Source organism: Paramormyrops kingsleyae, chromosome 5 (genome assembly GCF_048594095.1).
Source record: "Paramormyrops kingsleyae isolate MSU_618 chromosome 5, PKINGS_0.4, whole genome shotgun sequence".
Classification (NCBI taxonomy): Eukaryota; Metazoa; Chordata; class Actinopteri; order Osteoglossiformes; family Mormyridae; genus Paramormyrops; species Paramormyrops kingsleyae.
In genome coordinates this window covers 11,786,975-11,812,567 of record NC_132801.1, presented here as the reverse complement: position 1 = coordinate 11,812,567, position 25,593 = coordinate 11,786,975, and the positions used below count along the sequence as shown (strand labels likewise).

At 44.4% G+C, this 25,593-nt stretch overlaps 1 protein-coding gene across 5 annotated transcripts in view; it reads left to right on the top strand.

The window, feature by feature from the left end:
- The window catches only part of ccdc40 (coiled-coil domain 40 molecular ruler complex subunit), a 36,690-nt gene extending 11,531 nt beyond the window's left edge, over positions 1-25,159 (top strand). For 4 of the 5 annotated variants that reach the window (XM_072712157.1, XM_072712156.1, XM_072712154.1 and 1 more), the window contains 2 exons: positions 3,243-3,324; positions 3,871-9,804. In XM_072712157.1, the coding sequence (XP_072568258.1) occupies positions 3,321-3,324; positions 3,871-8,420 (4,554 nt within the window). In that variant the 5' untranslated portion in view covers positions 3,243-3,320 and the 3' untranslated portion in view covers positions 8,421-9,804. Of the gene's footprint in view, positions 1-3,242; positions 3,325-3,870; positions 9,805-13,758; positions 13,935-14,377; positions 14,516-14,660; positions 14,776-15,260; positions 15,398-15,506; positions 15,591-16,519; positions 16,740-17,981; positions 18,140-18,253; positions 18,377-18,500; positions 18,623-18,740; positions 18,985-19,217; positions 19,401-19,603; positions 19,850-20,381; positions 20,596-20,777; positions 20,948-21,025; positions 21,118-21,943; positions 22,065-22,983; positions 23,173-23,861; positions 24,021-24,184 lie in introns of those variants that run through there. The other variant, XM_072712158.1, reaches the window with a different exon arrangement.
- Positions 25,160-25,593: the final 434 nt, after the last annotated feature.

Here is a 25,593-nt window from a genome sequence, read left to right as displayed (position 1 = left end):
ACCACTAGGTGCGGTTTCAATCAAAGATAGTTAGGCAAGTATCCTTGGGCAATGCTTTCCCCTCTTCCTGAGGATGGGGTGAGCATCCTACACACACTGACCACTAGGTGCAGTTTCAAACAAAGATAGTTAGACAGGTATCCTTGGGCAATGCTTTCCCCTCTTCCTGAGGATGGGGTGAGCGTCCTACACACACTGACCACTAGGTGCGGTTTCAAACAAAGATAGTTAGGCAAGTATCCTTGGGCAATGCTTTCCCCTCCTCCTGAGGATGGGGTGAGCGTCCTACACACACTGACCACTAGGTGCGGTTTCAATCAAAGATAGTTAGACAGGTATCCTTGGGCAATGCTTTCCCCTCTTCCTGAGGATGGGGTGAGCGTCCTACACACACTGACCACTAGGTGCGGTTTCAATCAAAGATAGTTAGACAAGTATCCTTGGGCAATGCTTTCCCCTCTTCCTGAGGATGGGGTGAGCGTCCTACACACACTGACCACTAGGTGCAGTTTCAATCAAAGATAGTTAGACAGGTATCCTTGGGCAATGCTTTCCCCTCTTCCTGAGGATGGGGTGAGCGTCCTACACACACTGACCACTAGGTGCGGTTTCAATCAAAGATAGTTAGACAGGTATCCTTGGGCAATGCTTTCCCCTCTTCCTGAGGATGGGGTGAGCGTCCTACACACACTGACCACTAGGTGCGGTTTCAATCTAAGATAGTTAGACAGGTATCCTTGGGCAATGCTTTCCCCTCTTCCTGAGGATGGGGTGAGCGTCCTACACACACTGACCACTAGGTGCGGTTTCAATCAAAGATAGTTAGACAGGTATCCTTGGGCAATGCTTTCCCCTCTTCCTGAGGATGGGGTGAGCATCCTACACACACTGACCACTAGGTGCGGTTTCAAACAAAGATAGTTAGACAGGTATCCTTGGGCAATGCTTTCCCCTCTTCCTGAGGATGGGGTGAGCGTCCTACACACACTGACCACTAGGTGCAGTTTCAATCAAAGATAGTTAGACAGGTATCCTTGGGCAATGCTTTCCCCTCTTCCTGAGGATGGGGTGAGCGTCCTACACACACTGACCACTAGGTGCGGTTTCAATCAAAGATAGTTAGACAGGTATCCTTGGGCAATGCTTTCCCCTCTTCCTGAGGATGGGGTGAGCATCCTACACACACTGACCACTAGGTGCGGTTTCAATCAAAGATAGTTAGGCAAGTATCCTTGGGCAATGCTTTCCCCTCTTCCTGAGGATGGGGTGAGCGTCCTACACACACTGACCACTAGGTGCGGTTTCAATCAAAGATAGTTAGGCAAGTATCCTTGGGCAATGCTTTCCCCTCTTCCTGAGGATGGGGTGAGCGTCCTACACACACTGACCACTAGGAGCGGTTTCAAACAAAGATAGTTAGACAGGTATCCTTGGGCAATGCTTTCCCCTCTTCCTGAGGATGGGGTGAGCGTCCTACACACACTGACCACTAAGTGCGGTTTCAATCAAAGATAGTTAGACAAGTATCCTTGGGCAATGCTTTCCCCTCTTCCTGAGGATGGGGTGAGCGTCCTACACACACTGACCACTAGGTGCGGTTTCAATCAAAGATAGTTAGACAAGTATCCTTGGGCAATGCTTTCCCCTCTTCCTGAGGATGGGGTGAGCGTCCTACACACACTGACCACTAGGTGCGGTTTCAATCAAAGATAGTTAGGCAAGTATCCTTGGGCAATGCTTTCCCCTCCTCCTGAGGATGGGGTGAGCGTCCTACACACACTGACCACTAGGTGCGGTTTCAATCAAAGATAGTTAGGCAAGTATCCTTGGGCAATGCTTTCCCCTCTTCCTGAGGATGGGGTGAGTGTCCTACACACACTGACCACTAGGTGCAGTTTCAATCAAAGATAGCTAGACAAGTATCCTTGGGCAATGCTTTGCCCTCTTCCTGAGGATGGGGTGAGCGTCCTACACACACTGACCACTAGGTGCGGTTTCAATCAAAGATAGTTAGGCAAGTATCCTTGGGCAATGCTTTCCCCTCTTCCTGCCACTAGGCACAGCTTCAATCACAATAGGAATGAGCAGAGCTTTCTCTTCTCTTCTGAAGACTCTTCAAAAGAGAGGACAAGGCAGGTGTCTCATATGCCGACCAGTGGTGTGCAAAACATACTGGGTGACCCCCTCCGAAACCCAGGAACAAGAACAAGGATACTTTGTTTCATGAGAAACAAGTCATTTGTGAAAAACAAGTTATATAAGTGATCAGAGAGGGAAAAAAACATGTTTTTGCAGTCTAACCTTAATACAATAATATTATAGGTAAATCATGGACGATGTATCTGAATCTCAGGATGGTCAGTCTATACATGATCAGAATCAATCCACACCTCAATCACCTCTTATGTATGACAATAACAGGACAATGATTAATTCTAGGCACCGTAGTTGTCCGGAAATTTGTCCTAATACAGCAATAGAAAAAAACTGTAATATGTCTGACTTAGAGCAAGTGAAGTAAAAGGAGCAAAGTAGTCAGGAACGGAGGAAATTCACCAAGGAGGAAATTTTGATGGGTGCAGTTAACCAATATATTTTTATATATTATTACAGGTACTGATATACCCAGCTAAAGTCTGAGCCACTTAATGAGTGGGGGGGTGGGGGGGGGGTGCTAGCAGAGAAACCTGCCAGGGGGGCTTGCCGAGCATGTCGGAGCAGATGCGCAGATTAGCAGAAAGACATTACATCGTTGAACAGAAACAAGCAATTTACGGACCAGATATAGCACTACCTGCGATGGGCTGCCCCCCCATCCTGGGTTGTTTCCTGCCTCGTACCCGTACCTTCCAGGATAGGCTCCGGACCCCCCACAACCCAGAAGGATAAGCAGGAAAATGGATGGATGGATGGATGGATGGATGGATATAGTACTACATTATGAACGAGTCACTGGTCCTATAAAGCCTTCTCACAGGGCAGTACTTTGAATGCGGTGAACAAGCCTATGAAATAATTCATCCTCCACTGCAGAAATTGGCTAATCGTCCAATGCAATGAGCTCCATCATTTTAGTAGTTATGTCTTTAGCTCTGGTGCTGCTAACTTTGAATATTGATAAAGTTTAAATATCGGTCAATATTGACATATTGGACCAATGTAGATATCTTTATTTTTTTAACAGATATCGGCCGATACTGATATGTTAACTGATATTTTATGCATCTCTACTTATTTTGCAGGTAAATCTCTGCATTAAGTAGCACACTCTATCCTGTGTCGGTCTGCGGGTCCCTGGTCTTCAGACAAAAAAGTCCATAATGGGTAAGTTTCCCTAGTTTTGTAGAGAGAGTTGCCTTTTTGAACATCATTTTAAATTGTAAAATTATGGTGTTCAAATTCTGCAATGGGTTGCCGCCCCATCCTGGGTTATTCCCTGCCTTATACTGATAGCTTCTGGGATGGGCTTCAGATCCCTGCTACCCTGCATAGGATAGACGGGTATAGAAAATGGCTCTATGGATGATGTTGAAATTCATGTTAAATTAGCTAATTTCCTTCTAATTTAGTAGATTTATACTACTGCTGTTTATTATACCTTGCATTGATCTCTAGGATAAGCAGCTTCAAAAAATGGATGGATGGATGATCTCATGTATATTTTGATATTTTAATATAAATATACGAATTTTAATATGACAATATGTCTGCAATATATTGATTGGTTTGATCCCTCAAAATTACATATATATGTGCATATACCATGACCCTGTACCTACACATAGGTATGGAAGATTGATGGAGATGTAATTATATACCTATTTTCATGTGATATAATATATTTTTTTTAATTTTTTTTTCTTGGTAAAGCTGAGGAAAGTGAAAAACGACCAATTGAAAGTTGGACAGAATCCGATGTGAGCACCTGGTTAAGGTCCATAAAAATAAACGAGAAATATATTCAGAAATTCCAAGAGGAAGAAGTCAATGGGGATGTCCTCTTACAAGCAACTGAAAAATATCTGAAAAACAAGATTGGAATGAAATCTGGACCAATCCATCTTCTGATGACCAAAAGAGATGAGCTCACCAATTCTTCTCCAGCTGCTAAGCCTCAAGACGTCGCTGCAGAGAAAAGTGAAAATCAGTCAAACCAGCAAGAGCAGTGTGATTTAAGTGAGAAAGGAACCAAGAAAAAAGCTTCTCTGAGTGGGTTATCTGCGAAAAGAGACTGCAAACCTCGGCCTTTTGGCAAAGATGGGGTTAACTTCACATATGCAAAGCACAACGTGTTAAAGCCTGAATCAGGTGTTGTTGATATGATTTCTCCTTGTCATGAATACAAGTCATTTGAAATTGCTGCTGATTTGGACAATCAGAGGTTACAAGCCAAACTTGCCAAAGAAACTTTCAAATTCGCCTGTGGATGTATGAACATGCGAACAAATGGCACAATACACTTCGGTGTCATGGACAGTGTGAACGACTCTGGTTATGTTCATGGTGAGATAATAGGTATTCCTATTAAAGATAAAGATGTTTATGTTGATGCATTAGACTACATGAATAAGTGCTTTAAATCTGACAGTGACCTCGCAGCAGAATGTATTCGCCCACCAGAGTTTATTGAAGTTTCAGACACTGACAGCACAGAAAAATATTATGTGGTAGAAATTGACATTGTACCAAAAATAAGTATCGTGTGCAACAAACTGTTCTCTGTCTGTCTGCCGAATTTCAAGGAAAATTCAAACAAGGTGGAATATGAAAAGAAAACAATGTACTGTAGAAATGGTTCCAAAACAGAACCAATCAGCAATCAGGAAGAGTTCTACTCCAGCCTAAGACACAGAGATGAGCTTAGAAAAGAAGCGGAAAATGACCATACTGTTCCAGATGTGAGTGTTGACCTTGGAAGGAAACTGGCAATGTTGATCACTGATGGAAAAGGGAAAATTGAAAAGGAAAAGTGGCACATTGTTGTTACAAACAGATTTCAGGAAGAACATTTGAAATGCATTGACTTTTTACTGGATCTGAAAATTTTATGTGTGTTTGACTTCGACCCCAACTCTAAAGCATCTGGATTATGCAAGAAATACCTTGAGCACCATGCAGCAAATTTGCATTTCTTACAAAACTACAAAATGCCAGATGAAATGAGCATTAAAGACTTTGAAGGTGAATTGCATTTGTTTGAACAGGTCAGCTGGATTTTTTGCAATGGACGAAATGATTTCCGTGGAAACGAGACTCCCTGTGATGAAATGACATGGATTAAAACTAGAAAGTCATTTCTAAAGGAGGCAGTGCGTCTGATCTGTAAACAAATCTTACCAAACGGCACTTTCTCTGTGATTTTCTTTCTTACCTCTCCAGTGGAGCTACCGATCGTTCACACTTTCCATGAGTTCTTTGCTGAAATGCAAGGTCATGATGATATCATTTGCATTTCAGAGTCTGAGGAAAATTACAGCAAATGGGAAGGTTTTGCTCAGTCATCTTGCACTGCTGAGACTGTGCAGTCTAAGAGTGTTTCAGGGATGAAAATGAGCCATATCAATGCTACAATTCAGCAGCTTCAGCCCTCCAGAACAAGGGTCGTCAAGCATCTTTCTGTCTTCAGTAAAGGTGTTTGTCAACTTGAAAAGGTTGAAGAAGAAAGAATGTCTGCAATAGAAATTCTGAGCGTTGAGCAGTGTGATGATACCAAAATTGATTCTGAGGCTGAAATCAAAAACATTGAAGAGAATTTTTATCGAGGGGGTAAAGTGAGTTGGATGAATTTTTGGTTGTCAGAGAAGAAACATGTTGGGGACTTCATTCAGAGAGATACATATAAAGAAATTTCCAAACGTATCAGTGACCTTCCCAAGTGGAGTTTCGAACAACCAGCTGTTTATGATCTTAGAATATACCACCAACCAGGTAGTGGTGGAAGCACTGTTGCACGGCAAGTGCTCTGGAATAACAGGAAAAACTTCAGATGTGCAGTGGCAAGACACTCATTCTCTGCTTCAAAAGTGGCTGAACACGCTGTGAAGTTGCGAGAGTATGAGGAAGCTGATGCACAGAAATGTCTTCCAGTTCTTTTGCTGGTTGAAGATTTTGACACAGAATACCTTGAAGATCTAAGGAGAGAGCTTGAATTGGCCGTAAGAACTCAGAAGATCAAGCCAGGGACACTGTGTTTTATTTTACTAAGCTGCAGACAATCACGTGAACCAGAAAAAATGTGCAAGGAGTCACCCTCACAGAATTTTTCTGTGACTCATAAACTGTCAGCGGAAGAGAAGAAAGAGTTTGCACGAAAAAAGACTGAAGTTGAAAAGCAATATTCAGCTGATTACATCATAACCTTTGTTTTGATGAGTGAGGAATTTAACAAACAATACATCATCAAATTTGTGAAAGATTTACTTGATGGCATTAACCATGAAGATGTTGTCACTCATCTCATTCATTATGTAGCATTACTCAATACATATGTGCAAAACTCCTATCTCTCTCAGTCCCACTGTGAAGCTCTACTACTACTAACCATGCAGACAAATATGCAGACAAGTACAGGACAAAAACACACAGACAGATTCCGAAGGCATTTGTTTGAATCATCATTAAGCGAGCAGGCCAAAGTTCTTTTCATCCATCTGAGAGATGAGAAGACTCATATTCAAAGCATACGCATCCTTCATCCCTTAATTGCTGAAGAAGTTCTTCGGCAACTTTTGGGCAATGACCAACAGCAGAGTGACATAGCCATGAAACTGCTCAAAGATGATGTGCTTTTTCAGAACAATTTTGGAAAAGAGCATTACTATAGATTCCTGCGTGACCTCTGCATGAGGCGCAACAAGATCAGTAAAGGAGACAAGTCTGACACTTCATTTTCTCCTCTCATTGAACACATTTTGAAGAAGGAAAACCTGGAAAAGGCCTTTGAGATCCTGAAAGCAGCCTACACACGGTTTAATGAAGATCCCTTCTTTGCTCAGCACCTTGCACGGTTGTGTTACACATACAAAGAGTTTCTGGAAGCCAACAAATGGGCAAATGTAGCAGAGAAAAAGATGCCAGGCCACTCCTATATCTTAGATACAAAGGGCCAAGTGTTCAAAAGATGGTTTAATGACAAACGTAAAAATCTTAACAGTAACTTGACTCCAGAAAACACAGCAGATGCAATTTCAACAGCGTTAGACGCAATTGAATGCTTCAGAACTTGTGAGGTTGCAGCCGATTTGGAGCAGGACTCCTTGAATGATTCAGGCTACTTCTCAGAAATTGAAGTAGAATGTGATCTTTTGGATCTCATTTTGAAAGTGTTTCCACATGGAGAAAAGGGCCACTATGAATGTATGCAGTATTTAGTGACAGATCACATTCCAGAAAGGGTGAAAAAGCCATGGGAGTGTTTTCACAGTAAACTGAAATTCATTCACAAGAATATGCATGATGCCCTCATGAGAATTTCAGAAGATTTGAGCTACTTTCAGACTGATATCAGTTCAGATGGTGATGAAAAATACAACTCTGACCTGAGAATAAGGAATCCAATAAAATGGCTTGCGACAAAAACTACCTGGTATGGAAAATTTTTCAGAGACGTAGAGTTGCCCTCCAAAGATCAAAATCAATTATCAACACGCATGAAAATTTGTTCTCTTGGAGGTGATAATATTACTAGCATCTTTTCTCTTTTGTCTGAAAAGAAACAGGACCAACTAGAATCCATCATTACCATATACGGTGGGCTGAAGAAGCTTGATCAAATGGAACTGGCCAATTACATAGCATCTCAGATAGCCTTAGGGAGTGTTTCAAGTGCATCCACTCCTTCTAAACTCAAGGAGCTTCAAGCGCGCAGCCAGCAGTTCCCTCTGGACAGAGACAGATGTCACCCCAATGCCCTCTTCTTACTCACATTGCTTTTCTGGCCAGAGGATGACGACACCAATCAGGAGAGGGATAACAAATATGAAATCCTTATGTCTGCTGTGGATGTTCTGAAACAAAGCTACAACAACAGAAGGAAAAATGTGCCTCACAAAGAGCTGAGAGTTTTCACTCATTTCTACCTTGGCAAAGGAAAGGGCCTGAGTAAGATTGTGCATAAAAGTATGATGCGGGCCTTTAAAACATTCACAGTGTCACAAAAAAGAATTAAGTGGTTTGATGGATATATCTGGAAAATGCCAGAGATTGTGCTCATGCTGAAACGTGTTCAAGGCTGGACGGCACATGGAAATGTCTATATCAAAGGCTGTAAAGGGAAGGAGATCAAGATACTTGCCCTGAACTCTGATTCAGTACCTGATGGTAATGAGAATGTTGAATTTTACGTGGGATTTACATTTCAAGGACCTGTTGCTTGTGGTATCACTGTCTGTGATGACAAAGAGACACAGGGACCAGGTTAGAAATCATAGTGTAGGAAAATTATATTAATGTTGTGTTTCATCCGTGAAATGTACCACCCACAAACGTTTACATTTGTAATAGTTACATAATGTTTGTATGACTCTTCATTGAATAGCTGTAAATATGTAAATATTGTTTTGCACATACAACCACCCACAGGTTTGTAATTATATATTTGTGGGGACTCCACATTCATTTCTATGGGGAAAACTCTAATCATAACATGGCAACCTTACCCCTAACCAGCCCTAACCTTAACCTTAAGTAAACAAACAAAATACGAGACTTGTGGCATTTTTACTTTTTGATTGCATTGACAGATCTTTGTAGAAAACTGAAAAACCGTCCCTACAATGTAATATGAGCCTAATCTACACACACACATACTCCAGTTGGTCAACTGCTCTTGTTTTAAATATGCTCTATAAATTAAATTGATCTGACATGACTTCTGATAAAATGTAAGAAATAATGTATTAGACATTGTATTGCACTAGCTTTGGTGGTACTCTGACCCATTCAGACCCTCTAGTAGCCTACACCAATCTGTGTTCCCTGAATGCTCTTAGTGTTGCCTTTTGACTGCTCATCTTAATAGGTTCTTCTCTGTTTTTGGAAGATGTCTGTATATGTGTGCTCAACATTAATTACATTTGTAAATGGGCATCCACTGGAAGCTCAGCCAAGCTGCACTTATGCCTAATCAACTGCTTGACAGAAGCTTGTTTGTAATGTGCTATTTGTCTAACTTGTATGTCACTTTGTACAAAAGCTTTCGTAAATAAGTAAATGTCGATGCAATCTGTCTGATATTTGAAACCTTGTTCTTTCTGCTGTCTGTGTGCTTCAAATTAAAAATAAAACAATCACAATGTTGAAACTTCATATGAAAGTTCCAAGATTCAGCCGTATTTTTAAACTTATAATCCACACATAAATGAAATTGAACAAAAAGACCCTAGAATATTCACAAATGATTGTATAAGCAACTTATTAGAAATGAGTCAAATAAAGTCTAATATGTGGATTTGATGTAAGCACTCATTACCTGAAAAAATAAATATTCATGACTTTTAATTTATTTATATAAATTACAAAACTTAGTTAACCAGAAGAAAGTAAAGCAGTATTTGCTAATCCCACCCCAGGGTAGAAGGCATCACCTAATGGGTTGATCGGCACTGGTGTAGGAAGAACTTTAACTTTTCTCATTCATGATACTCATGGATACTCTCAGAGACAGAACTCACAATTGTATTGAATCTTGTGCACATTCAGAATATTAACCACGTCTTGCCGCACTTACACATGTGAATAACATGCAAAACAGCTGGCTATAGCAGTTTATATCAGAGACAGATGCACAGACAGGAAGAGACGGATGCACAGACAGGAAGAGACGGATGCACAGACAGGAAGAGACGGATGCACAGACAGGAAGAGACGGATGCACAGACAGGAAGAGACGGATGCACAGACAGGAAGAGACGGATGCACAGACAGGAAGAGACAGACAGCCTTTTCTTATTAGAGAGAGGTGTGTCAGTTTCAGATTTCTTCTCCCTGTTAGAGTTGCTTTATGCTCACTAGATCAGATGACCTCTGGATGTCCAGTGTGAGACCTTAGAAGTATAAGAACAACTACAAAAGGTATGAAAGTAGAGAGCTGACATAGGTTAGCAGTCAAGAAATTTAAATTCACCCAAGGAATGCTCAGTAGGCATAACCAGAGTGAAATGCTTTCTCCTAGGCTATGGAGTTATTCACTGTCAGGTACAGTAGCTGAACTCCATTATATCTGTGTAGAGAAAGAGTTACGTTCAGTCCAAATTTATGTGGGACTGGATACACACCATTTTCCAACCCATGCATTGGTTTTCTCTGAAGGAACCAGTAAAATTGGTTAATCATTTAAAGATGGCTAACAAACAGCCTTTGTGTAATGCTCTGTACCTACTCTGGAAAGGATAATGGGTGTGTTAGGAGGCCTAGAGGCAATTCTACTGCAAGGAGATGTACTGTAGGTCAACACAGATTGGTTGTTTACATTAGCTGAGAATTCCCGTGCCTGACATGAACACCATGTATGAAAAATAAATTAAAATTTGGTGAAAGATCACCAGTATTGCTCACAGCTTGGTGAAATGCTATTATCACCAGATGGGTTCTGGATATTTTACTTGCAGACTTATGATGCATGTTCTACAGACAGTGAGTTTGGTTGCCCTGCAAACTTTATATAACGACTTATCACAGACCACATTCCACATCCTGTGTCTGACAGCAGACCTCATGCTAATGCATTGGAAATACTGTCTGTAGGATATAAGAAAAAATTGTTCTAAATGATGTTCAACAGCTCAAACATGTATTGCCTACAACCTGCGCAAAAAATGTAAAAAACCATAAATGAATAATGGAGAATGAACAACATTATTTGCCTGGTAGCTGTACTGCTCTGCCTTTGGCAATGCATCACAAATTTAGGCCACGTGCATAAAACCACAGCGAGAGGTGCCAGCCTTTGTGTTTATGTAAATGTTTCATTGTTTCAGATATATGTTTGTTGTTTATGGGTATTTTGATTGCAGGAGCACCCTGAAATGAGTCCAGGGAAACAATGTGAACGTGAATACGATCACAGTATTTTCTGAATTGCTGAAGCACATTTCCTGAAACCTTTTATCCTTTTCTGAAAACAAACACAAAATTCAATTTTCAAACTACATCCACAAAAACATTGACTTATCTTACAAAATCAATTAACTATTTTCTTTGCTCAATACTAAATACTGCTTTCAGTTCACAAATAAAGCCACTAAAAACATGAACACTACTGAACTGAACAATAAACACTACACCTAAAATGAAAAATACTGGTGTGCATTTTCATTTCAAAAAGTCCTTTGCATTTTTACATACAGTATATAGGAAATGTATGTATTTAAAGAATTGGAAACCAGCAGCCAAAAGAAAAAAAAACTACATCATATTTAAGCAATGTCTACTCAAAATATAGTAACACAGTTTACATACTGTATACAATACAGTAGCCTGCGGTAGGGTACATGTGCGTCTGTCTGCAGTAGTTATGGCAAAATATCCAGTAATAAAAGCCCAAGGACAAACCGAAAATCTAAAGGAAAAGCACATTACTGTACTGACAGAGCTGTGCAACTGTAAAGTCATTCATTCTGCCTGAGCAACACGACTCTGGACAGGGTCTGGCTACAGGATTTCATGTTCTCTCTTCCTAGGATCACAATCCTGTGGTGGGCCAAATCCAGCCTTGACAGGATTTCACACCTACATCACCACCGGCCAAATCCATTCCTGAGTATAGAGCTTTCGGTCATAGACTTTGCACTGCATGCTGGGGAAAAATCTTCTGTGGGGTTTAGAAAGGGGCGAGTATGGTGGAAGGCAAACATGTATAAAATGCTGGTTATCATTGCTGTGGGCCACTTACATATACGTGCATTATGGTGGAAGCTTACATTGTCCTAAATGACAACATACACAGAATGCACTGCCTACTCATGGGTCTCGATAAAAACATTGTGTAGACCATCCAGAAATGTGAGTAGATGTTCAATGCTGTATGGCCCCATGGCCAGCCCACCTTGTAGCCTATCACCTGGGCACCATTTGGTTAGGGGGTGCAAAAGAGCGAATGTGTGTGCTCTGACATCACAGTTATTTACACTGTTGAAATAACAGTTTACGAGACAGTCACAGAGCCCATTAAACATCAGAATAATGCATCATTTTCAATCAATGAATTGTCAAGATTGACAAGAAAATGAAACAGTGAAAAGGATCTGGAATTCAGGGACTAAAACACTGAAAAGAAAAGGAAAAAGTCAATGCAGAGTTATTTTGTTATTGCAGCTCATTAGTTGGATTGTTCCAAACTCAAAGAATCCAACCAACTGCTTTTAGCTGGCCAGGAACTTCCAAAATGGCACATTGACCAATTACATTACAATCTTTCCTTATTTTCACCAGACTGAACCCAGCTTCATGCATGAAGATGTATTAATCAGGCCTTTCCATGGACTCCAATTTACAGATTCTCTGTACATACATAGTTTGATAAAGCAGGTGATGTGTGGACAGAAAAGACTAGAAAATGACATTGCTCAACCCTATACTCTGCAGATACATGCACCCCAGCAGACTGTATCTGAAATTAAATAATGACTGTGATATTACTATCATATGTTATGTGACATCATATGTGAACAATTTTAAGCCATTGTGAGTTAATGGTGACAAAACCGTGGTAGTTGTGTTTGACCTTTGCAGCCTGTTTGCCATTTTGCATCAACGTTCACCACGGTGCCAAATAGGGTTGCCATCTGTCCAGGGTTTTTCTGGACCACCACGGATTTTGGTTGTCTGTCCTACATAAACAAATGTGGTTCCGTGACAGAATGCCTCAGAATCTGAGCCTTATGTGCATTAACACTCTGAAACACAGTCAGAGTTATAGCAGATTAATAGTAAGAGGCAATACTGTGTCTTTTTAGCCAATGAAATACACTCAAAGAATGTATACTGTGTCTTTAGCCAATCAAACAATTTTACATACATGCTGCATAGTTGTTGATGACCGCAGTATCGCACATTGCCGCCATGTTCAAAGGTTAGGTCAGTAAAAACAACTGCAGTTACATTAAATGGGTGGTGAAACAGACAAGGAAGACATGTTACAACTAATAGAATAAGCTATTAAATTATAGAGTAAATGATCAGTTATCAATATATTCAAAATATTAGACATTACACTACCATGTAAGATTATAGTTTCTAAACAAATCTTTGGAATGGTGTCGCTATGTGCAATATTTTTGGTGGATATTCAGAATTGTATAGTACTGAGGTGGCAACCCTAATACCAAATGTGTTTCTGAAAGAGAATGTGTTTAAAGCTGGCTTCGCTAAAACGATGTATCAGAAAATTGTGTCCGACTAGGGAACATTGTTTAAAGTTCCGAGAATGTATTTTAGTCAGTGGCCGAGCTGTAAAAATATTTCAATAGGATAGCGGAGGTGCGGCGAGAATATTTATCCCCAGTTTGTTGGGGCGATTATGCGGACCGGATTAAATTGTGTTTCGTTTGGAGTCTGCAAGCTGAGTACTCCTGATACAGAGTGCGTTTCCCAAAAGCATATTCGATAATAACCTCAGCATCTTACATAATTGGAACCATGCAACTAAACAGCTCTAGCGGTGTATGTTGCTAACGGTATATTTGGGAAACGTGCCCATAGTCGGCAGTGATAAATACACAGAGCAGTTTACAGGGGTGGTTGTTATTATTTTTTTCCCAGAGGACGGATGGTATCCACGTGATTCCTATGACAACTCGAGCCTTGGGTTTATTGTATTAGCAAAATACAGAAAAACTGTAATCGCACTAAAGCTTCCGCCTATTTGCAACATATCGGCCATCATCCCGGAAGTTTACGGCGTTTCTTAGCAACACATGGACGCCTGGCAAACGAAGGTAATATCCAAGCTTTTTGGTTTCATGGCTATTTATAAAGTAATTTTAGCTAATCAGTCATTAAAATCAAATGTGTGAGTGGCTAGCTACGTTAATGGATAAATCATCTTATACTCAACGATTATGCCGCGGAGTGATAGAACTGCACCAAAAATAGAAGACAAACTCCGCACTGAAATAATTGATTACTTTTTTGTATTGCTTTGTATTGATTCAAGTTCTGCAGTTTTACTCGGTAAAAAATAGCTTTATAGTGGTTTGCTTTTTATTATCATTATCTTGCTTTTTAAATTAGATCAAACCAAACCTATATATTAAAATAACCTTTTTGTGTCACCTTGGTCAGATTAGGCACCTGGTCTGGGGTAGGAGGTGTTAAATTATGCTGTCATATTGGCTGCAGTATATTGGATTTGACAACAAATAAATGATCTGGGTTCCAGCCGACAATGGAAGTAGATGGAGAAAAAGAAAGAGAGATGGAGGCGATTTCATCCCAGAATGACAAGGACAGTGAACTGGCTTGTGATCGGGGGGAGACAGCAGACGGCTCTGGGGTATCAGTGCCCCTCCTGCATGAGGTAAGGAGGAAGGGGGGATCGGGGAAGAGGATTCACTGTTTGTTTCAATCAGTTTACATTATTGAATTGCAAGGTGCTATTATTTTACGATGTTTACATGCTGTAGCCTTACAGGTTGTGAGATGTACTGTGTTGTACTTGACAGGATGGACCAGAGGAAGAATCGGAGATGGAAGGGACAGGAATCAACAGTACAAACCTCTCCCCCCATTGTGACACCAATGGCACAGGGGCCATACTAATCACACCCAGTTACTCAGGTCAGCACTGGTTAACCCTCCCTCTGTGTTATATACAAGCACTGGGTTACCAGCTATTGCCTGTTACCTTAATTGCGCATGGATGCTTAGGCATATAATACGTTTAAAAAGTAAGTCTAACACTAGGTGATATACTGACTGCAGGAAAGTGGTCCCACAAGCCTGTTGAGGGAAATACAGCCTCACCGCAGGTTACAATGAGGCTATGTTCAGATAAACCTATCATAAGGCGAAAATGCTTGTTTAATACAGCACACCGAAGCTAACACACATCATAGCCTAGCCAAGCCTATTTTATAATAAAGTACTAAATATCTCATGTAATTTATTGAATAATGTCCTGAAAGTGATAAACAGAACTGAATTGGAATATCCAACGTAAAGTCGAAATATCGTAACACGGACCGTCGTATCCCGTCTGTAATTTAAACTGTTGCTGATTGACTGATTATAGTCCATTGGTACATGACTGATGCATCTCTCAGGAGGCACGACAGACGTCCCAGTCGCACCTGAGGCCTCTTTGCACCTGACCATCCCCGTCTCTGCCAGTGAGCGGGAGGAGCCTAATGGGGGTGAGGAAGAGGAGCACGAGGAGCTGGTTGTTCTGGACCCTGAGCATGTCAGTAACCGCTCTTCCACTCTGATTTATTTTTTGATTCACCCCGAAGGAGAAGTTAAACCAGAAAGCAGTGTGACCACCTGATTGCCTCATATGTGTCTGTTTGCAGCCTCTAATGAGGAGATTCCAGTCAGCTCTGAAGAACCACCTAAAAAAGCAACTAGACAGGCTGAACATGGAGATCCGTGAACAGGTTAGATCGTCCCCTTCTTTTTGTTTGCTCTTTATCTGTTACGAGACCAAGGGCAGCAGCGATGCCCCTCAAAGTGAGATCGATGCTAGATAAACAGCTGACATGGCCCTCACCACTCACAGCTAGCTGAAGTAGCTACATTTTGGGATATGGAAAGGAACGTGTAAATACCCAGGAAGGCATGCAAATACCTCCCACACAACCACAGTCAGAATCCAAAACCGTGGAGGTGTGAGGTCACAGTGCTCCCCACTGAGCTGCACTAAGGAGTTTATGTTCATATATAGGACAAGTGGGTAGAGAAGATGGATGGATGGCTATACAGTCACCCCTTCACATTGGTGAGGGTTACAGGTGGAAGATCCCAACGAATGAGGAAAATTTGCGAATAATACTTGGGCCCATTATTAAAAATGTAAAATTAATGACACTGAAAACTTTAGAAGTTACTGTGAGAAACGTGAGATTCCACTGTCACAGAGGCACATATGTGAGTGAGACGTGTCGTCGAGACAAAGATGCTTGGCCAAGCCAAGATGTGTAGGTTCTTTTTTTGTTATTACCAAAATTAAGTTTTGATATTAAAGATCTCGTATGCACGTACACTAACAAATATTAAATAACACTGATACTTATCACATTTACAGTATATCATTTTTTGTGATCCAAATTAGTTTCAGTATTGTTTATATATTTTTGACTTGCACGCAGTCCAAAAATATTCCCATTTAATTGTTCATGGCCAACTCGCAAATAATCAAAACTGCGAATGTTAAATTTACAAATCTGGAGGAGCAACTGTATATGTAAAAATTACATGACGAATGTGTCTCATTGTCCTGTTGAAAACCCCTGTGGCCCTGTTACCGCACATTCGTTGCTGCGTGCCCTTTCTCCCAGAAGTCAGCCTCTGGCTGTGTCTTTCCCAGCTGGCCATGGAGCACGCGGAGTGCACCCGCCGGGAGGAGCTGGGTGTGGAACTGTACTCTGTGCAGCTGCAGCTGGCCCAGCTGCAGGCCGCCCTGGAGGGTCGTCACGAGGCCAACGCGCAGGCGGCCAAGCAGCGTCTGCGCGCGCAGGAGCAGCTTGAGGGAGTCCGCAGCCAGTACCATGCTGCTGTTAACAAGACTGGCCAGCAGAGGGTGCAGGGTGAGGCGGCACAGAGGGAGTGACGTAAGGCTGTTAAAACAGCGAAATAGCATGGAAGCCCGTGTCCGCCACCTAGAGGAGAGAAAAAAACACTTCTCTGAATTCTGAAATCAAAATTCTGAGATACTTAGTCAGAACTGTGACTTAATAAGTCAGAATTCTAAGGTAATAAGTCAGAGACCCAATTTAATAAGTCAGAATCTTTTTATTACTTCATACGGCAGAAGTAGGCTTCCATAAAATACAGCAAACCCACGAGTGTAGAAGCCCAGTACATAATTATTTATTTTCATCAGTCAACCCGTAATTAATTAGTGGATCAGTTTGATTACTGTAACCTGACTGTACAAGCAAGTTCTACTAAAGTGCACAGCAAATTTTATTGCCAAGTTTTCAAAATGCTGGAATAGAGTTGCCTTTGAAAATACCCGCATACCACAGTGAAAATGTCTGGACAGTGTGAAAGGATAGATATGCAGGTACCTCCACACCTCCTCATGTAGTGCTCAGCATAACTACAACAACAGCTATTCGTCTTCATTGTATACACCAGTATAATGACAATAAATAAAAATGGTAACTCTTTACCTGAAAGGGCACAAATAGTGTAGTACACTCTTACTTAATGTATTAATTAACCAGAAACTAAGCGTTGGTTACATACTGATCCCATGTTCTGTCATCATTAATCAATCATGTATTTCATGCAGTAACTATATTTGTTCATGATTTGTTCTTGAGTAGTAACTGAGTCACTAAGTTACTTGTGCCCCCTCAAGTAAACTGTTACCAAAAAAACTATTAATTAAATTCTATTGTATTCTAATTTTTTTCATTGAGCTCTGCTCTGTCAAAGGCAGTGCAGCCACCTATTCGAAACACCTAGTCATTTTTCTTGCATATGTGCAGTTGACACCCCTGATGGTGAAATTTACATTACTCAGCCTGTGCGCGCACCATGAACGCATGCGGAAAAGTAAAGTATGGATTGGCTTTGAGACGCTGGACGTCGTTGAGAGGCAGCACTGTTAGGTAGCCTCAATGGTGCAGAGATGAGGAAGATGGCCACAGGAAGGGCCAAAACACAAGAGGGGGCCAAAACATTGGGAGGGAGGGAGGCCACAATGCGACAGCAGCCTTGTCACATGTTAAAGAGAAAGTGAAGTTCAGCTTCACTGTTACAGCGCAAACAACACTTCAGAAACCATGAAAAAATTCATCCTGGGCAACCTTTGTCCACAGTGTCTCAGCTGCAGACCGAGGTAGAGAACCTGGCCCTGCGCCTGTTCTACATGCAGGAAGTCAGCGAGGGCGTGCGATCTGACCTCACCACCATGAAGAACGCCTCCCGCAAGGCCCAGTCTGAGAAGCTGCAAGCGGAGGAGGAGAAGCAGAAGCAGGTAGGGCCGGCACTCACCGCCGTTCCCATGACGGCTTGGTTGGCCTTGGCCCTTGTTTCTTTCTGACAGGATTTGGGTGACTGAAATCTTTCCGGTTTGCTTCTGTTTCCTCAGGACCTGTATGTGGAGCGGCTGACCAAGCAGGTGGAGAAGCTGACCGAGCAGATTGCGCTGTATGAATTCCAGATCAGCACCCAGTCCAAGGAGACCCAGGCCGCCAAGCAGGTCCTTGTGGAGGTCCGTTTGCTTACCTCTGCCTGTTGGAGGTCGCCGCTCTTCTCCGGAACCACAGATTAGCCTTTGAAGCCCATGAACACCCCAAGGCCTTGTGCCAGGACCTCACATGCCCTGTGTCACCCAGGCCCAGATGGAGATCGACTCCCTAGAGGTGGAGCGAAAGCAGCTCCTGCAGCAGTGGAACAGCAGCCTGTTGGGGATGCAGCGGCGAGACGAGGCCTTCGCCGCCAAGCAGGGGGAGCTGCGGTGAGGGTGGATCCCGGCATCTGCAAAGCGTGTGATGACTGCAGATTACCCAGAACTCCCTGAGACAGCAGGTTTCAGGGTCAGTGCGCGTCATGCGTCGCTGTCCGTCCCGCCCCAGGATGACTCGTCACCACATGCAGTCACTGGACACAGAGATCGAGGGCTTCAAGAAATCCATCACGCAGGAGGAAGAGCGCAACGAGCTGCTGACGGCGCTGCTGAGCCGCACGCAGATGGGCCAGACCACCACCCGCCGACTCATCGGCAACAGCCAGGCCCAGCAGGAGGCGCTGCAGGCCCAGTATAGCACCTATGCACGCACACTGCAGGAGACTGAGCAGACTCTGTCTCGCCACGCAGCGGTGAAGTTCCCCCTGTTAACCTTTTACAACCAGAGTATTGTACATGTAGATTATGGTCAACCTGGTTTTTGCATCTTCTGCTTCTCTGTGAAGAAACTCAACTTCCTTGAGCTCTGTTTCCTAATTAATATAAAACATGTTACTTAACCCTGGGAGCCCCCCCCCCCCCCCACCCCCGGACATGTCCCCCGATGCCAACTTGTCTTGAACGCGCCCCGTCCCCATTTCTACAGGAATGTGCCGCGCGTCAAACTGATGCCGCCTCCCTCCGAAAGGAGGTCGAGAAGGAGTCAGCAATTCGGCAGGAGCTGGAGGAGAAGATCATGGCCAAGATGCAGGAGCAGCAGTTACATGGAAACGCTGCCAAGTTCTCCCACGGGCTGATTGAGAAAATGGCCGCCCACCGGAGGGAGAAGGTGGGTGTTTAGGGAGGAGGTCTTCAAGGTGTCCCGGCACGTGTCTTCAAGGAGAAGTTGGAAGATGGAACACATCCACGTGATATGTGATCGGAGGAAGGGCTTCATTTGGGGGATGACTTTTACAGCGTGGGGCTTTTAGCACGTATATGTGATCCTTTTCGCAACCGTGCATGCGCATGTGTGCACCTGTGCATCCGAAGGAGGCACAGCTGGCGCAGCTGGAGAACGAGGCGGCGCAGGCGGGGCTGGAGGGCGGCGAGACGGCGCTGCGCTTGGAGTCGCTGGGACGCCACCTCGGCGAGCTGCGGCAGGAGAACGCCCGTCGGCACGAGCTGCTGTCCCGCGGCGAGGCCGAATTCCACAGATGCGCTGCTGTGATCGCCCGCAAGCAATCAGCCATCAATGTATACAATAAGAAAATCGAGCAGATGGTCTTCAGCACTGGGGTCAGTATCACAGGGTCGCTAATGAAGAACTGGGCTGTAAAGAATGCTGGATGGCGGCACATTGGGTAGCATTGTTGCCACACGCATCCAGTGTTAGGGGCTTGTTCTGTATGTCTAGCATTTGCGTGATTTGTAGCTTATCAAGTAACAGCACAAAGGTTATGTGTTCAAATCCCAGGGAGCATGAGTGAATTGTATCCCTTCCCTGTACTGTAAGTAGTTTTGGATAAAATTATCAAACAGATTAGTTAATGTAATGCTGCAGCAACACCCATGATATCCCTGTGGCCTGTGATGAACCGGCCTCCTTTCCTGGGTTTCTCTGTTTTGTTCCCCATCCTGCCTGGGATGAGCTCCAGGCCCCCTGTGACTCTGCACTAGATTAGCTGTTGGAAGATGGATGGACAGATGGAATATTTATTAAGGCCACTGCTGCCTTTTCTGGCTATATACTCTGTGTGTGTGTGTGTCTGTGTGTGTGTGCTCGTGCAGCCGCCTGTCCCATTTGGTGCGTCTCTGTGTGTGCAAGCAGCATGCTGACCTGGGGCCTCTGGAGATCCGCGTCAGCACTCTGACGAAGCAGCTGGAGGAAGCAGCAGCCGAGATCGTGGAGCAGCAGCAGTTCTGGCTTCGGCACCAGGGGGAGCTAGTGAGGCTCACTCAGGAGAAGCAGGCACAAAGCGCCGCCCTGCTGGCCCAACAGACTCGGCTCACCATCCTGCAGCAGAGGAAAGTGCGCACGGAGGGTACGTGTCATGGAAACACTCGCATCTGTCTAGCAGAGTTTGTTCTGCTCAGAGCCCAAATGTTCACCTTCACTCTGGGAACACAGGGGGACCGCAGGTGAAGCGGTGGAAGCGTTAAACAGCTGATGCTGCTGTTTCTGTTGCAGCTTCTAATTCCGGGTATCTTTCTGGGCTCCTCACAGGGGAGATCCAGCAGGAGCAGCGGGAGCAGGCAGAGCTGGAGCGCCACATAAAGGGGCTGTTGGCCGACACCGTGAAGCTCAACACTCTGCTGAGCAGGAACAGCCAGCTGCGGCAGGCGCTGGAGCAGGGCAACGCGCTGATGGAGAGCGGCTTCCTGCAGAAGCTCAAGGTCCGCCTCCGCCGACGCCTTTCCGGGCAGGGTGGCCGAACGGCTCCCAGGTGACGTGTGCCCTGTGCTCATCTGCAGGAGGCTGAGAGGGAATCTGTCCGGATGCAAATGAAGCTGGAGGAGGTCCAGGAGAACAAGGAGAGGTTGATCAGCAGACTGGTAGAGGCAGAGTAGGTCAATGAGACCCTGACTCAGAGAAGGTCAACGGGAGCTTATCATAGAACAAGACACTGAGACCCTATCGTGGAGTGAGACATTGAGACCCTATCGATGAGTGAGATCCTAACACAGTGACACCCTCTGAACACAGAGACACTGAGACTGTATCGTTGAGTGAGATATTGAGAGCCAATTGTAGAGTGAGATATTGAAAATCCAACAAAGAGTGAGACCCTCAGAGCATAACACAGGGTCACTGAGAGCCCAACACATAGTGAGACACTGAGAGTCCAACACGGAGTGAGACACTGAGAGCCCAACACAGAGTGAGACACTGAGAGCCCAACACAGAGTGAGACACTGGGAGTCCAACATGGAGTGAGACACTGGGATTTAGCACAGCATCCTCCGGTGGGCCTTTTGGGCCACAGTTCATGGTGTCTTTACATCCCTATCAGCTTCACCTCTGAGAGCAGGTGCCAAATTAGTGTGAGAGTGAGACGCCTAGAATTTCATGCAGATAGTACACCCCGAGGGCTGCTGCCCCGAGATCACACTGACAACTGACACAGCTGGCTGAAGTGATGTGCTTGTTATAGCTTTTATTTCTGCCAGTCAGGGTGATCCTGTTACCATCCTCGAGGGGTTAGCCCACAAGTTTTTGTTCCAGTTGGGCACTGATCCACCTGATTCAACTAAATCCATTCATCCACCGTTCTGAGCTCTTAAGGCTGTAATGGGAGTCATGGAACGTACCGGATTCAGCCCTTCAGGACCATAACTGAATATCCCCGGTGAAGATGTACCCAAAACCTAAACTCGCTGTGTTGGTTTCAGGCGGCACGTCATGTTGTGGGAGAAGAAGATACAGCTGGCCAAGGAGACCCGATTAGCCGTGGACTCCGAGGTCGGCCAGGGGGAGATCCGGCAGATGAAGGCTGAGATCCACCGCATGGAGGTAAGCCTTTGGGATGTCGCTGTGATGGCCTGCCTCATTCATCATACGCCTGCAAGCCCACGTCGATCTACACATTTTGAACTGCCAGTAGTGTGCGATAGTGCGAGACGCTGAGTTTCACTGTTTGTTTATGTGTGTGTTCTGTGATAGACTGGCATTCCATCCAGGGTTTCCCCTGCCTTGTGCCATCTGCTGCCAAAGATATGCTCCAACCCTATAATGCATAAGAGGATGGAGGATAGATGGCTGAAGTACATCAGAGCCCATTACATTCACTTATATAGCTTACATGGCATTAAAGATATGCTGCTGCAGATGTGTGGGAGTGCATGTTTTGCACATTTAATGAAGTAGCTTTTGGAAGTACATGTCGAGCGATTTCACTTAATCGGCCAATTTAATTTATAAACAGTGGTAGCTGTGGAGCAGTGAGACATGGTAAGGGGGGGGTGTATAAAACAAGGTCAGGCTCTTAGTGTGGCAGCGGAACAGCTTTGTTAACATGAATCACTCTTGGTATTGTGTTTATAGGCATGAACCACAAGCCGAATGACCAACGGCCTCCTCTCTTTGTAAAACTTTCTTTGCTTTCTTACCACGTCAGTGATTGTGTGTGTGTGTGTGTATATGTGTGTGTGTGAGTGGGTCTTATATATATTAGATTGTGGGGACCACATGTCCCCACAATGTGATAATAACCTGTTATTTTGCATTGTGGGGACTATTTTTCCGGCCTCCACAAGGGAAAATTCAATTATGTAAAGATCTGTGACTGCAATCAAAAAATGAAAAATGTTTGGTTACTTATGAATAAAGTTAGGGCCGGATAGGGGTAAAGGTCGTCATGTTGGGGGTGGGGACATGTCCCTAGAAATGAATGGACGGGTATGAATACTAACACATGTGTGTGCGCGTGCAGGTGCGCTGCGCCCATCTGATGAAGCAGCAGGAGCGGCTCCTGCGCGACATGGAGGCGGCGGTGGCCCAGCGGGAGGCGGTGGCGGGGCGAGCCGCAGCGCGGGCCAAGGCGCGCGCCGGGCAGCCCACCCAGACGGAGTTCCAGGGCTTCCTGCAAGGCCTGCGCAGGAAGATCCAGGACACACAGAAGGTTTGGGAGGCTGCGGTCATCTTGTGCAGACCACAGACTGGTCATCTGGCATCTTCCCAGTGGGCCGATAGGGCTATGGGCCAGCATAGTTCATTGCTGGTGACCATCTCCCACCCAGGAAAAATTTATTGTGGGGGGGCCCCCAATCGACAAATTTTATTGTAAGTATGTATGTGTGGTGGGCATTTATGTGCAAAAGTCCAGGACCGATTTTCAGTCTGAGTCCAGGCCAAGTCTAGATTCTCCAGCTCATAAAAATTATTAGACAGGCAGGTAGGAAGGTAGATAGATGGATAGACAGACAGACAGACTTTGTTGACCTTCAAGGGAAAATTAAATATTAACTTTGCTCTGATTTTAAAAGCCAGATACTTGTTTTAATAGCTATACATTAGTACAGGGGTGTCAAACAGTAGTCCTGGGGGGGGGGGGGGGCGAACCCTGTGTAGCTTAGTTCTTTCCCTGTTCCACCACGAATGATTCTGCTCAAGAGCTGTGTTGTAATTAACATAAGGAGTTGAATCAGGTGTGTTAAACAAGGATAAACCAAAAACTACGCAGACCTCCGGCCCCCCAGGACTGCAGTTTGACACCCCTGCATTAGTACATCTTACACAGACCTACCAGCGGATATCTGATTTAGGTAAGTGAGGGTGTTACCTACAGCATGTGCCCCTGTGTGTTCCCAGCAAACGGCAGAGAGCGACGGCATCATTAACAGTCTACAGGAAACCCAGGCGAACCTGGGAGCCAGTTTCAGGGAGAAGCAGCAGCACCTAAGCCAGCTGCAGGACACCGGCGCCGCCCTGGCTGCAGACCTGCGCAGGCTGCAGGACACCAAGGAGCAGGTGGGCAGGCCGTGCCAGCAGTCACCCCCGGCTGCTGCTGTGCGCTGCGATCTCAGATGCGTGTCCCACTCGGCATCCAATGTCTGGTCCAATATCTACTGACCACATTCATGTCATCTGAACCTTGCGCCTCGGCCTCACTCAAAACAAATTATGTGCTGCAGAACCTGGCGAGGCTGGTGACACTGCAGGGCCGCGCCAAGCAGCTGCGGGCGGTGCAGGAGGGTCGCTACACCCGCCTGTCTGCCAGCGAGGAGGCACTAGAGCCAGCCATACAGCGGCAGGAGGAGCGACTCCACACCATCAGCACCATCCTGCACCGCGTCCGCCAGGAGCTCCCCCAGCACCAGGGGACGCTGCACCGCCTCTCCCTGGTCTTGAGCTTCCAGCTACAGGGAGCGCAGGAGTCTGCGTGAGGACCCCGCCAGGGATGACTATCAACTGCCTGCACACTGTTCTGCAAACTGCTGTTCATTATAGTAACAGCGGGGTAGTAACAGCATCACTGTGACTATCAGGGACTTTGATTTCATTTTAGAATTTAAAAAACGTCCCCAGGGACACTGACAAAGTCATCAGACTCATGGAGCTCTTTATCCAATACCCAGAAAGCTATAACGTGACTCCGTCTTTCCATGTGACTTTTGCAGTCACCAGGACTATTTTTAGCAACGAGTAGACTTTCATTTTTGAGGTGTGACGTCATCTGCAGCTCTGAGAGTAATCAGATACGTATCTCTGTGGTTGTTTGTGTACAGTGCTGCTTTTACCCGATGCACTGACAGCTGATATACGAACACGTTTCTCTTGTGCAAACTCTCTCGCTTTTTTTATCGCTGTTATATTGCTTTCCGTCTTGTTTAATGGAAAAACTCTGGACAGCAAAAATTCATTTAAAGGCATTGATTTTGCATTGATTTGGATTTTTGGTTTCCTTTGGTTTTTTTTTCGTGCAGCTGAACTCTTCGTTTAATTTTTATACTCATGTAAATGGTTGGATGGGACCATATTTGAAGGAGTTTATGCTCCATATGATAAGAGTACTTGTACCTTACTCTATTGATAATAATACTTGTTGAACTGTTTTGCATTGCTGAGTTCTATGTTACCCTGTCTTTCTCTATTAATTATTAAAATGTGTTATTCTGCAGTGCTATAAAGGCCAGTGGTATTACTGCAGATGCTCTAAAAGCCATCTTCCATTAATCGTCATTTACTCTGGAACCACTGAATGAGATTATTTAAAATCCACTTACAATCTCTTATAATTAAGAATCGGGATTGAATACAAACCCTGAATATTGCATGACCCATTAGATGACACCAGTTTGCCACTTGCTTGTCACAGCATTAAAATGATCCTTGACAAGCTCACAGCGCATTCCCAGTGTCCCAGTGTCCCAGGTTACCAGGCATCCACCATTATCAACATCCCTATCGGAAATCCCTAACTTATCTCAGGCTTCTAGAACAGCGTTTCCCAACCCGGTCCTCAGGGGCTTCCAAACAGTCCACGTTTTTGCTCCCTCCCAGCTCCCTGCCAGACGGTCCACATTTCTGCTCCCTACTGGGA